At 51.1% G+C, this 12,790-nt stretch overlaps 4 protein-coding genes across 4 annotated transcripts; 3 read left to right on the top strand and 1 right to left on the bottom strand.

The window, feature by feature from the left end:
- Window positions 1-119: 119 nt before the first annotated feature.
- Window positions 120-1,362, top strand: AtWU_02598 (uncharacterized protein; the record flags this gene model as incomplete). The annotated part of the gene is made up of 2 exons (XM_035497711.1): window positions 120-148; window positions 216-1,362. The coding sequence occupies 2 exons, from the start codon at window positions 120-122 to the stop codon at window positions 1,360-1,362; spliced, it is 1,176 nt and encodes a 391-aa protein (XP_035353604.1).
- Window positions 1,363-2,479: 1,117 nt separating this feature from the next.
- On the top strand, window positions 2,480-5,761 carry AtWU_02597 (3-hydroxy-3-methylglutaryl-coenzyme A reductase; the record flags this gene model as incomplete). Its single annotated transcript, XM_035497710.1, has 2 exons — window positions 2,480-5,433; window positions 5,482-5,761. 2 exons carry the CDS (start codon window positions 2,480-2,482, stop codon window positions 5,759-5,761), a joined length of 3,234 nt encoding a protein of 1,077 aa, XP_035353603.1.
- Window positions 5,762-7,348: 1,587 nt separating this feature from the next.
- On the top strand, window positions 7,349-8,906 carry AtWU_02596 (putative longevity-assurance protein (LAC1); the record flags this gene model as incomplete). Its single annotated transcript, XM_035497709.1, has 4 exons — window positions 7,349-7,484; window positions 7,606-7,916; window positions 7,972-8,259; window positions 8,313-8,906. 4 exons carry the CDS (start codon window positions 7,349-7,351, stop codon window positions 8,904-8,906), a joined length of 1,329 nt encoding a protein of 442 aa, XP_035353602.1.
- Window positions 8,907-10,192: 1,286 nt separating this feature from the next.
- On the bottom strand, window positions 10,193-12,412 carry AtWU_02595 (Thiolase, C-terminal domain family protein; the record flags this gene model as incomplete). Its single annotated transcript, XM_035497708.1, has 4 exons — window positions 10,193-11,111; window positions 11,162-11,286; window positions 11,340-11,626; window positions 11,737-12,412. 4 exons carry the CDS (start codon window positions 12,410-12,412, stop codon window positions 10,193-10,195), a joined length of 2,007 nt encoding a protein of 668 aa, XP_035353601.1.
- Window positions 12,413-12,790: the final 378 nt, after the last annotated feature.

The raw sequence follows: 12,790 nt of genomic DNA, 5'->3' as shown, positions 1-12,790 counted from the left end.
AGCGCCCACCGGCGATAAGATAAGCCCGCTTGAGGCCAACTTCCGCTTCTTGTACGGTCCTGAATCTGGATATCCCATTACCACTGAACTGCAATGCGCCATCGCTATTCTCCGCAAAGATGGGTGAAATAACGATCTCATTTTCAACGTACGCACTCATCCTACCAGACCCTCCCATACAGACCAACCACTAACCGCCACATCACACTCATCAGGATCAAATCTGTCCTCATCTTCTTCGCGCCCATCATCATCCCTCGAGCCATCAACTACTACCGCACCCTCCGCGTCGCCCTCTCCAGCCGCCCACCACCACGTCCTCTTCCCCAAGATGCCAGTCGAGCCTTGAACGTCCTCTTCCTCACCATCACCCTCTTCTTCTGCCTCAGCCTGCCCTTCAACCCACACGCGCCCAGTCCCAGCATCTTCACCCTCACCAACTCCCGCCTCACCACATCAACCGACATCATCTTCTCGCGCCTCGCGCGTCTCCGCCCCAATGAATCCCTCACTCCATCCGACACTCTCCTCAAGTCCAAACTCACCTCCACCCTTGCCCGCAAGGTATACCTCCGCTTCGGCCCGGAAACCCTAACCAACTGCGCCTTCTGCTCCCTCGACAACCTGACCACCTACGCCATCTACCACCTCCCCTTCAACGTCCTCCTCCCTCACCTCTTCCACATGGCCACAATCGGCCTCATAACCTCTTCAACATTCGCCGGTTCGGACGCAAGTAAATGGCGCAAGGAGTTCTCCATCATGGGCATTGCATTCACTCTCCTAGACATCTACGTTGTCATGTCCTACGACCCGATGGCGTACGCGTCCGCGGCTGTGCGCGCAGGCGTAGCAGTCCCATCTAGCTCATACTATCAAATCGGTCTCTTGCGTCCGCTGCTATTCGCTATCTTTGACGGGGTATGCGCCCTGCTAATCTGGCTTTCCGCCACACGGAGATTCTTCTTCACTCCGCCGTCGCAGGCAGAACAGGTCGATCAGGTTGTGTCTGCGTCGTTGGGCGCGCTTTCGGGATCTACGTCGAAGTTGCATGCTGTGAGTGTGGCGAGGAATGCAGTCGTCCGGGATAAGATGCTTAGGGATCGGGATGAGGCGTATTGGCGCACGGTGGTCGCTATGAATGTGGATAATCCGGCCATGAAGGCGGGTACGGTTGTTGGTGGAGGAGAAAATGGTGATGAGGAGGGTGCTGTGCCGCCTACGTCGATTTGGGAGGAGGAGGAAGTTGTCCGCGCGATGTCTCGGGCGATGGCCGGGCAAGGGGGTGTTGATTTGGCGAGGTTAGGGATGGATGCGGCGGAGTATGTTAATGGGGTTACGGCTGGGTTGGAGGGGAATTGATAGAGTGGATTAGATTGTAGTTAGGTGTTTTGAGTTATGTATATTGTATGTATGTTTGAGAAGCTCAGCATGTAGATATCTACCTATCTATCTATCTACCCATTTACACCTGTCATTAGTTGCTAGAGCGTTGAGACACATCCATACATATAATACGAGAACAGCAGAGCCTCAGTGACCCTGTCACAGAACCATACCACACAAACACAGCAAACAATAGCCACACCATACTAACTACCCAGCACCGAAACCAGCCCCAATCCCCGAGTCCCTACTCCGAGTCAAACACATCAATATAGTATAGTCTAAACAACAACGTCAAAGCTAACCCCCGAAACGGCCAGTCCCAGCCAGGCTGCCAGCAGCCAATTAGCTAACAATTGACTAGCTATCAAGCTAACTAACCATTTAGTTGAGATTTAGGCTGACGCATAACTACCTGCGGTGAAAGAAAGAAACAAAAACCACCGATGCAGCCCAGCCCAGCCCAGCCTTTCCCCCGATCACTAATGACGAGCTAAGCTAAGCTACAGCGGTGATTCTCGGGGCGCGCGGACGGACAAGTCGAGATCGGTCCACAAAAAGCGAGACATAAATCCTAACCTTGGTTTGGTGTTGGAATACTTTAGGCAACATTTTTTCCGCTTGAGATGGATGATGGATGAATGCACTGCCACACCCGTAGTACTCCATAACCCACTCCATAACGGGAGTGCCACAAAAGCATGGACCAGTCATGTCGGCGATTGCGGAGACGGGCTAGTATCTACACGGTCAAAGGGTAACTAACTGCTAAGCAAGTGGACTAGTAGGATGATCAGCTAGGCTACTGTGTAAGTAGGTTTCATTGTTGTTGTTGTTCCAAACGGGTGAGATTTTAGTTTTTAGCTCATCGGCCGAGCGAGCGAGAGAACGAACGCGCTCATTCTATGCTTGCTTCTGTCGGTCAGTTTTGCTCGGCCGAATTTTGATGATCTGTGTCTTATTCCCCTAATCTTATTCCCCTAATTCCGGGGGGCAGTCAGTTGATTCATTCTACTTCAGCTACTCAATTCCCTTCTTCTGAGTGATTGCTGATACGTGAGACAAGAGACATCCTCTTCGGTTCTTGCAGAGGATGGCTGGCTCACTTATATCCTCGCGCTTCCGTGGGAACCAGCCGGAGTCGTCTCAGACGACTCCGTCATGGTTCAAGGAGAAGATCACACCGGGATTGCTCTCCCTCTCCCGGCTTGCATCGGCGCATCCTATACACACAGTGGCTGCTGTCGCCTTGCTGGTTAGCTCCTTATATAGCAGTCTGTTGGAAGACAGTATATTCGACAAGACCAAGTCTGTGGCAAAGGCAGACTGGTCATCACTCACTGCCGGGAGTAGACGACTCTATGCGGGCCCTCAGTCAGACTGGAACTGGCAGGCGGAGGTTCCAAACGCTCCAGTTTCCAGCGATGTCGACCTTTCCAGTGATATCGACCATACCGCGCTTCTGACTTTGATATTCCCGGAGTGGACAGACACCTTCTACGAGTCCCCGGCCACGCCCCTGCTCCAGTTGCCGAGCAACCTCTCTGTCACGCCTTTGCCCTCGACATCCAAATCATTCAGCACCAACTCCAAGGAACACGTTCATGCTTTCTCCCTCCCCTACAGCCAAGCATCCGACTTCCTGGCAATGGTCCAGGAAGTACCGAGCAGCAGCCCAGGACAGTGGATAATGAAGAATGCACGAGCACAAACGCAGAACAGTCTAGCAGACCGAGCAAAAGATGCTTGGGTCAGCTTCGTGGACCTCCTCAAGAATACCCAAACGGCGGATATCGCCATTATGCTGCTGGGATATATCTTCATGCATATGACATTCGCATCGCTGTTCTTTTCCATGTATCGCATGGGCTCTAAATTCTGGCTTGCCACGAGTGTTTTGTTCTCATCCACATTTGCCTTCGTGCTTGGACTTTTCGTCACTGTGGAGCTTGGTGTACCCGTCAACATGGTTCTCCTCTCTGAAGGCTTGCCATTTTTGGTGGTCATTGTCGGTTTCGAAAGGTATATCGGTCTAACGCGGGCTATCCTAGAGCATGCCATGGATCACCGCAGCCCCTCGGTTAACACACAGTCCGCCATCGAGTCTGTCATAACCGACAAGGGATCAGAGATCGCTAAGGAATATGCGATAGAGATCGGGATTCTCGTATTGGGAGCTTTATCTGGGGTGCAGGGAGGGCTACAGCAGTTTTGCTTCTTAGCCGCATGGACTTTGTTCTTTGATGCCATCTTTCTCTTTACATTCTATACGGCAATCGTCTGCATCAAGCTCGAAGTCAACCAGATCAAGGGGTACACCGATATGCGTAAGGCGTTGGAAGACGACGGTATCAGCTCCCAAACGGCCGAGGATGTGGCTAGGAGCAGCCCGAGCAAGCCTGAAACGACGCTTTTCGGCAAGAGTGCGCATGTTCCTCGATTCAAGGTCCTTATGGTAGGCGGTTTTCTCCTTGTCAACATTGCCAGCATGTGTATGGTTCCTTTCCGCAATACACACTCAGTTAAGGATCTGGCTCGCGGACTGGGTGGTATGGGCATGTCTCCACCAGTGGATCCCTTTAAGATAGCCTCCCATGGGCTCGACGTGATCCTTGACAAGGCCAGGTCGAGCGGCCAAGATACATTTGTCACGGTCCTCGCCCCGGTCAAGTATGAGTTGCACTACGGCTTTCCTGGAATGGGGTCTTCCGATGACAATGGGGACATGGCTTTCACCCTTGATGGATACGGTATCGGCGGTCGTGTTGTTGGTGGCTTGCTCAAGAGCCTGGATGATCCGGTCTTTTGTAAGTGGGTGATTGCCGCCCTGGTGCTGAGTGTTGTCCTCAACAGCCACCTCTTCAGTGCAGCTAGGCAGGGCGTTAAGAATACTCCTGAGCATTCCACTGAGTCAGAGAAGCCAGTCAATGTGGTGTCTCGTAATGTACCGTGCGAGTGCCAACGAGCTGTTGTTCCAACTAGCCCAGCAGCCGGGGAAGAATTAGCGATCAAGCGTACTCCAGAGGAAATGGAAATGATGCTTGCAGAGAAACGCGCCGATGAGTTAACCGATGAGGAGGTTGTGGAGCTTTCTCTGCGCGGAAAAATCCCCGGCTATGCCTTGGAGAAGACCCTGAAAGACTTTACCCGCGCTGTTAAGATTCGCCGCGCTGTCATTTCCCGCACCAAGGCCACGGCAGATACCACCAATGCTCTGGAACACTCCAAGCTCCCGTATGAGAACTATAACTGGTCTCGGGTGTTCGGTGCATGCTGTGAGAATGTTGTAGGCTACATGCCAGTCCCCGTTGGCTTTGCCGGGCCCTTAGTCATTGACGGAAGGAGCTACTTCATTCCTATGGCGACTACTGAAGGTGTCCTTGTCGCGAGCGCGAGTAGAGGAAGCAAGGCCATCAATGCTGGCGGCGGTGCTGTAACCATGTTGACAGCGGATGGAATGACCAGGGGTCCCTGTGTTAGCTTTCCAACCCTGGATCGCGCGGGTGCTGCTAAGATCTGGCTTGACTCCGAGGAAGGTCAGACGACAATGCAAAAGGCCTTCAATTCGACTACTCGCTTCGGGCGGCTCCAATCCATGACCACTGCGATTGCAGGCACTAACCTTTACATCCGTTTCAAATCTACTACCGGCGATGCTATGGGAATGAACATGATCTCCAAGGGCGTTGAGTACGCCCTGGAAGTGATGAAGTCTGCCGGATTTGAAGACATGAAGATCATAACACTGAGTGGTAACTTCTGTGCCGACAAGAAGCCAGCAGCGATCAACTGGATTGAAGGACGTGGAAAGAGCGTTGTTGCAGAAGCCATCATTCCAGGAGATGTTGTGAAGAGCGTGTTGAAGTCTGATGTTGACTCCATGGTCGAGCTCTTTGTAGCTAAGAACATGATCGGATCGGCCATGGCTGGGTCTATAGGAGGATTCAACGCACATGCTGCTAACATGGTAGCAGCGATATTTATCGCGACGGGGCAGGATCCGGCACAGGTTACAGAGAGTGCCAACTGTATCACCATCATGAAGAAGTAAGTCCAACTTAGCCCATCTGCGAAAATGACTCTAATCGTTTCCAGCCTTCACGGCTCGCTCCAGATCTCGGTCTCGATGCCTTCTATTGAAGTTGGTACACTAGGAGGTGGCACCATCCTGGAACCTCAAAGCGCCATGCTCGACAGTCTTGGAATCCGAGGATCGCATCCCACCGAACCGGGAGCGAATGCTCGGCAGCTCGCTCGCATCATCGCGGCAGCTACTTTAGCTGCGGAGTTGTCGCTCTGCGCCGCGCTGGCTGCTGGTCATCTGGTTAAGGCACACATGCAGCATAATCGTGCGCCTCCATCCGGTGGAAAATGAGGCCTGAACTCTGTACTTATATAATATGATCAGCGGGTCTGTGATACGGGATAGATAACTCTGAGTAGATAGACGGCAGACTAGCTGCGAAGTTAACGATAGGCGAGCATGAAGAAGGAAGAAGATGGTGATTGATGATGATAGAACACGCTTATTAAGAATTGTAGACTAGTGCTGCTTCTCCGCAAAAATCCAGACTAATGCAATGAGAAAGGTTCGTTCAAGTTAGGCGAAGGATCCTTCATTCGGTGATTGGATCCCGATGATCAGAAGACCGGGCGATCGCTTTCTGAGTCGCAAAAGAAGAGGAAGCGGGAGAACCTTTGGGAGGAGCAGGTGAGAGGAAGACAGCCAACGATTGGGGGAAAGGTCCAGTCAAGTAGTAACCTTGTTTCTTTGAGACACCTTACTAGTCCCAAGTTACACTTACTATGTAGTCCAACTTCCTCGGTATTGACTTACCTTTGATAATTAGATTATCTATCTATCTAAACTTTCCAATTTGCATTTATTTTACTGTTTTACTTTACCATGGTACGTCACAGTCATGCATGCATGAAAGTTAGGAAAGGAAAGCATGGGCGGTGAGACTGGATGTCCCAACCAGAGCGACCAGTGGGATACTTGGGATTATCGGGCGGCGTCAGCGGTGGTGTAAGTACCGTCCAAGTACCAGCTGTGGATGTCCCCAGAAAAAGTCACTGGGTAGACTTAAAGGCCAAGAAACACCGCGTACGTAACGGCGAGTGGGCCGAAAAGCCTTGAAACAGACGTGATACAGTCAATACCTTCCCCTCATCGTAATTTGTATATATTATTTATTTTTCCCTTTCTTGAGATCGTCACTCTCTTCCTCGCTGCCCTTTCCCCCCTCGCCTGTTCCAACTTTCTCTCCAGACAAGCAATCCGGGCATTGAGCAATTTTTTGACCTTCTCAACTTCTGTGTGAAATTTTGGGGGACAACTGCTTTGTTTGTTTACTACTTCAACAAGTCCCTATATCCGTCGCAGGCTCGGCCCGGGAGACAGACAGACAGACTTCAGCTGTATTAACTATACTCTTCATTTACCAAGGGTGTGTGCCGTGCTGAGCCCCGTTCCCCCCAACAGGGAATCATCTTCCACTTCCCCCCAAAAAGCCTACCGATTAATCAATCCCAGGTACCCGCCGTGGAACCGCGGGTGGTGCTTCTGTCTCTCAAAATCGTCTCCAGTCTTTTCGACGAGTCTCAGCCCAGGTTGTCGGTCTCAACAGAAAAAAAAGGGAACAGCAGCTGCGGCCAGCCCACTGCTGCCACTCACTCACTCCCAATCCAAGCCGTGGGCGGGAACCACTTTCGCCCGCTCTCGCTAGACCCGCGACGTACCTCCTTCGATCCCCATCGCTCTCGCTCCCTTCCCTCTCTCTCTCTTTCTTTCGGCCAGCTTGACGGTCGCCAATCGAGCTCCTTGCTTTTTCTCCTTCGCTCCTCCCACTCGGAGACTTCTTTCCCCTCAATTGGTCACCACCCTCTTTTTCGCGGAATCAGTCGCTACTGCTGTTTGGGTCTGGATTCCCGACCCCTTCCGTAAATTGCGTGTCTCGTCATGGCCAGAGACGCATCGTTGCCGGCTTCGCAGTCGGCCTCGGAGCTCAATGCCCGCATTTCCACCTCCAGCGGACATCACCGCCCAGCCGCCAAAGAAACCACGTTCCGGGAATGGATGCTGGCCAACCAGATCGGTATGAACCAATCATGCAGCTTCCGATAATAATTCAATGTTTTGTCCCGTCAATGTTCTACAAAACAAACGACCAATTCCATGCGAACTCTGTGCGCTAACCAGAACTTTTCCGTATATAGGTATTTCGTTGACCATTCTTTCCATGCTACTGGCCGTTCACCACCTCTACCCTTCCTTGAATCCCTACACCACCCCTTTCTTCCAGCTGTCCTACTACCAGCCTGCCACCGGAGATTATGTGCAAGGATGGGACGACATCTACTTTATCGCCAGCTCCGCGATTGCGTTCATCGCTATCCGGGCAATTGTTATCGACTGGATGCTCCAGCCACTGGCGCAACGCTGCGGATTGAAACGGAAGGCCTCGGTCCGTCTGGCTGAGCAAGGCTGGCTCTGCCTATACTATGGGTTCTTCTGGTCCCTTGGCATGGTTCGTACTTGACATTGCGCTTATATGATCGGGCGTGCTGACTCTGAGGATACAGTACATTTGGTCCAACTCCTACTATTGGGGCGACTTCAGCGCCATCTGGGATCAGTGGCCCGCACGCAATGTGTCGGGTTTGATGAAATGGTACCTTCTGGTGCAATTGGCTTTCTGGGTGCAGATGCTCCTAGTTATCAACATTGAGGAGCGCCGGAAAGACCACTATCAGATGTTGACTCACCATGTCATCACCATCACACTCTTCGGATCGGCTTATATCTACGGCTTTTACAATGTATCCAACGTGGTACTGTCGCTCATGGACATTGTGGACCTCTTGTTACCGGTGTGTAGGAATCTGACCCTAGGTATGAAGACGTGAGCTAATTCGAATACCAGGCGGCCAAAATCCTGAAATACTTGAAGTATGAGACCACCTGCAATGTCGCTTTTGGTGTGTTCATGGTTACATGGCTCATCACGCGCCATATTTACTACCCGAGACTGTGCTGGTCCATCTACAAGGACGTCCCGGCCAGGATGGCATACGGCTGCTACTCCGGTACCACTTCGGAAATGACTTCCACCGACGCATACCCCAACCGCTGGCGATACTTGCTTTATCCATTCCAGGACATCAGTGGCCCAATTTGCATGAATCGCACCGTCAAATGGATCTTCCTTTCCTGCCTTTTGGCGCTGCAGGCCCTCTCGCTTATCTGGTTCACCATGGTCATCCGAGTCGCAGTCGGAGTCCTCCGCACTGGAAATGCCGAGGAGCCTCGCAGCGACGACGAAGAGGAAGAAGAAGATGTTTCGGGTAAGGATGGCCCCAATGGCACAGCTGTCCCGACCGATGGCTCTAGTGCGGACTGGCGCCGTGCCAATGGTTCTTCGAATGTACGGCCTCGTGGACGCGGCCGTGTTCGTCTTGGCGACCAGAGTGATCACAAAGCGTTACTCGGTCGGATCGGATGCGATAAACCGACCTAGACACACTTTAACGTCTTTGACATTGCGTTTCTTTCTTTTACTAATGATATCATGGATGTGGATACGGACACGCTGAGATGCTGATGTCGATGATCATCAAGACATTACCAGCTAGAAACACGTGAAACGAACCAGCAAAGAAGTACAGTTCAGTTCGCATTGGGAAAAAAAAAGTTCTACCAAGCCTATCCGTTCTATATGTTTTCAATTTTCAGCAGGTGCTCATCTTGTCTTTGCGTTTGATACCATTGATCTTGATTGGTAGTGATTGTGAATTTTCTCCCTTTTTTATTCCCCATTTTACTTTGCATCGAACTTTACCCCACCTCACACATCACACCCCACCTGATCTGTCAATAACGGCGTGCACGATGATCATTATGTTGTCTTATACTATGCTCTATGCTGCTGCTTGTCATTGCCTATCTTGCTCAATTTATTTATCTAGATGATGATGTTGCTGGCCGATTGCATGCTTTGTTTGCCTTGATGCCCCCTTCCATTTATTTTTTACTTGTCGAGGATTCTTGTTTTTGTTTCTTGTGGTTTAGGGACGTAATACAAATACCCACTGGTTGATGGTTTTATTGTTATTTTTCCATTTATTTCTTTTTGTATGCTGTGTATGATAGTCTCAGCGAGAGATAGATACTTTACGATTGCATCGTACAAAGTGACACAACTGCATCATCTTACATGATACTGGTAACATTGAAAACGCATTTGGGAACTTGATCTATTCTGTCATCCCCTCCCTGCACTACATATGACATCAAAGATTTGCAATCAACTACTGACTAGATGAATTAGATTAAAAAGTCTTCCTCACAATCTACCCCTCATTACTACCCACTCACCATCCAAAAAAAGAATAGAGGTCCAGCCCTGTTGAAAAGGCCTTGTATAACCAGCTTAGCTCGGCACGATACGCCGTAGTCAATAGGTAAAAAAACATATACCCAGTCCAATCCCATCCCATCCCATCATTTCATTCCATTTTCAATTTGCCGTGTGAAACGCCCAAAACACCATCCGTCTTCATTATTCCCAGTCAGTCAGTCATTCATTCATCTGTCGTCTTTGTCTCGTTAAAAGCGTAAGTCAGTCCATGGTTCCCCGTTTGCGCCATTTCCTAGTCGTCCAGTAGTAGTATCCCGATTTCCCTCTCTCGTGAAAACAACGCCCAGTGATAACTGAATGAAGTTGATGCGGTGTGAGTAAAACAACATACATATACGCCGTAAGGCATAAGAATAGGCGAAAGAAGAGAAGAATAGAAAGATTACTCAGGTAAAAACAGGTATATTTGTAGTATCGTCACCCACATCTGTGGTCGTAATGGAGGATAAACTAAAGTTCAGGATATCTTCACGCATCTGGGCCTCGTTCCAGAAGTAGTCTGGTGAAGATGAGGATGAAGAAGGGGATGCGTCTTCCTGGACATGAAGGAGACGTTTGCGTTGGCGAGCGGCCAGAGTTTCGGCGTCGATTTGGTCACATCCGAGTGCGCATTCTTGTTGAGTGACGATGAAGTCGATGAGGACTTGGCGGAGACGGTCCCAAATCGTGCCGTGACGTTTCCATTCGAGGCGCTTGGCGACTCGGACCATGCGGGAAACGATCCAGCACCGGGCGCCAGTATCGCCGCGGTGAGTTGGCGGGTAGCCGCCGTTGTTGAGGAAGAGCCAGAGGACGGATGTAATGCTGGGGTTGGTGAATGGGTTCATGTTTCTGATTTCCATGCTTAGCCATTCCATGTAGGGGTCGAGGGAGGTTGAGTTTAGGTAGCAGTCGTGAAGAGCGATGGCCAGGAAAAAGAGACAGGCCATGCAGGTGTATTCGTCGATGAAGCGAATATCTCGAATTCCATGATCGTAGTCAGGGAGCATCGTTAGAATCGTGTAGAGCTGCGTGCCGGGTGTGAAATAGTTGATGCGCTTAGGCGGGGCATCGGGTATAAGAGTATAAGGAGCATCTAGGGCACAGCGTTCTAGTTCGCGGAGATGACGGAAGAATCGTAAAAAGTCTTCGCAGGCGCGAAAGGTTTCACAGAGGCTCTCCGAGTCTTCTGCTGTAGTCGAATCATGGGGCACTGCAAGGTGGATTGTCGGATCCAGGAAGTCGAGAGGAGGGGTAGCCGAGACAGCACCGGTCCAGGGTAGAGAAGTGCTGACAATGGCCTTTGAGGCGCAACTGAAATCCACCCTGGAAATAATTAACGAATATCCTTTGATAGACAGACACACAAATCTTACCAATACAGCACCTTCTCCAGGAAGGGGCTAGAGATCCGCATGCCTTGCATTCCTCCGCGACTTCTGATCATCGATGCCAATCCTCTGAAATGCATCCGTTCTATGGATGCATCCTTGGACCATTTCTCCAAGGTGTCAGCTTAATCCGTATACAATGAAATGTAACGAGCCACAGTACCTCGATGACAGCCATTGTGGCAACAGCGTAGATAGTTCCGTCATACTGCCCAGTGGAGTCTGCTTGAATCCGCTCGTTCATCAACCGCAGCGCTCGCATCTTATGGGTCAAGCTCTGGACAGACTCGGTTTTCCCTTCGACACCTGCACGGTGCTTCGAAGCAATGGCGAGCATGGCTTGGAACGGCAGGCCATCATGCAAAGCAAACTGCCGAAATATCTCCATCATGGGGTTGTTCGCGATCGAGTCGGCAAACTTATACATCATAGATGGGTACGTGACCACAACTAACATACGTGTAAGCTCCAGTCGGGAAGTAAAGCGATATGCAGGGGTTTGAAGTGCGCATGCAACGTCTTAGGTTTAAAGATGACATCTGCGGCGCAATATAACGTACAATGTTGGATCAATTCATGATCTGCATGGCTAACCGGAATTGGATAGCAGCTAAACGGGTCTCGAACGGAACCCTCTCCAGGAGTAACGAGGGGGTCTAAGGCCTTAGGTGTAGGCTTCTGAACAGCCAGTGAGGAATGAGGTGCTCCCTCCTCACGTTTGACCTTGTGTAATTTAGGGATGAGCAATCGCGAAGGTCCCTTTGGCTTTTCAGGTGGTGAATGGTCCTCTTCGCTACTCGGCGAACCCTTCTCGGATTTGATAGCAGGATCATCTTGGATTTCCTCCGCCAGCGACGAGGACTCGGGTACCTGGGAGTCAGATGGAGAGCGGGGGGTCCAACCACCGCCGGGTATACGAGCTGTCCCCAGTCGCGCGATGCTGTCCAAGCGCCGCTGATGCATGTACTGGCGCATGGCATGGCGGCGGACCTGGCGCTTGGACTCATGATCCGTGACTAGGACAAACTCGAAGTTCCTGGAGCCGGACTGCTGAGCGGGTCTGGCAGGCCGGCCTCTCGAAGGAGCCAAGCGGTCTTCTGCATGATGATTGTTGTGATCATTAGAATGACGACGAGCAGGCGCAGGACTTGAGGCAGCGGCCACATTCACATTCTGAAACTTAATATCTGATGTATTAGAGGTAGTTCCGGGGTCGGGGTTACCCTCCTCCCCCATTATCTCATGATTTGGCCTGGCCCGGCAAACGCGTAGTACCGGTCAGGCCCGGGAATTGGGGACTGAGGGCAAGAGCCGAAGGGTGGGGAAGACCAGACACGACGTCTGTCTGTATCTACTTGCTGCAGCTCTTTTTTGGGCAGTGGAGCTATCCGAGGAGCCCGATGAAAATCGATAGGGCAGAAGCTTCAGAAACTAAGCCCGTGGCCGCAAGAGATGGCGCATAGCAGAGAATGTCGTTGGACTGACACAGAATGGCGAAACTCCAATGTTCGCCGTCAGCCCGATTTCCCCTTTGGGCTTTGCTTCCCCACCCTCGTGCCCCCCACGTGATGATCTCCCGGCTGACTCAGCTGTCGGGTCACCGCCGCTTCTTTC

This window comes from Aspergillus tubingensis (genome assembly GCF_013340325.1).
Source record: "Aspergillus tubingensis WU-2223L DNA, scaffold_4, whole genome shotgun sequence".
In the NCBI taxonomy this organism is placed as follows: Eukaryota; Fungi; Ascomycota; class Eurotiomycetes; order Eurotiales; family Aspergillaceae; genus Aspergillus; species Aspergillus tubingensis.
This window is presented reverse-complemented; position numbering and strand designations above follow the sequence as displayed.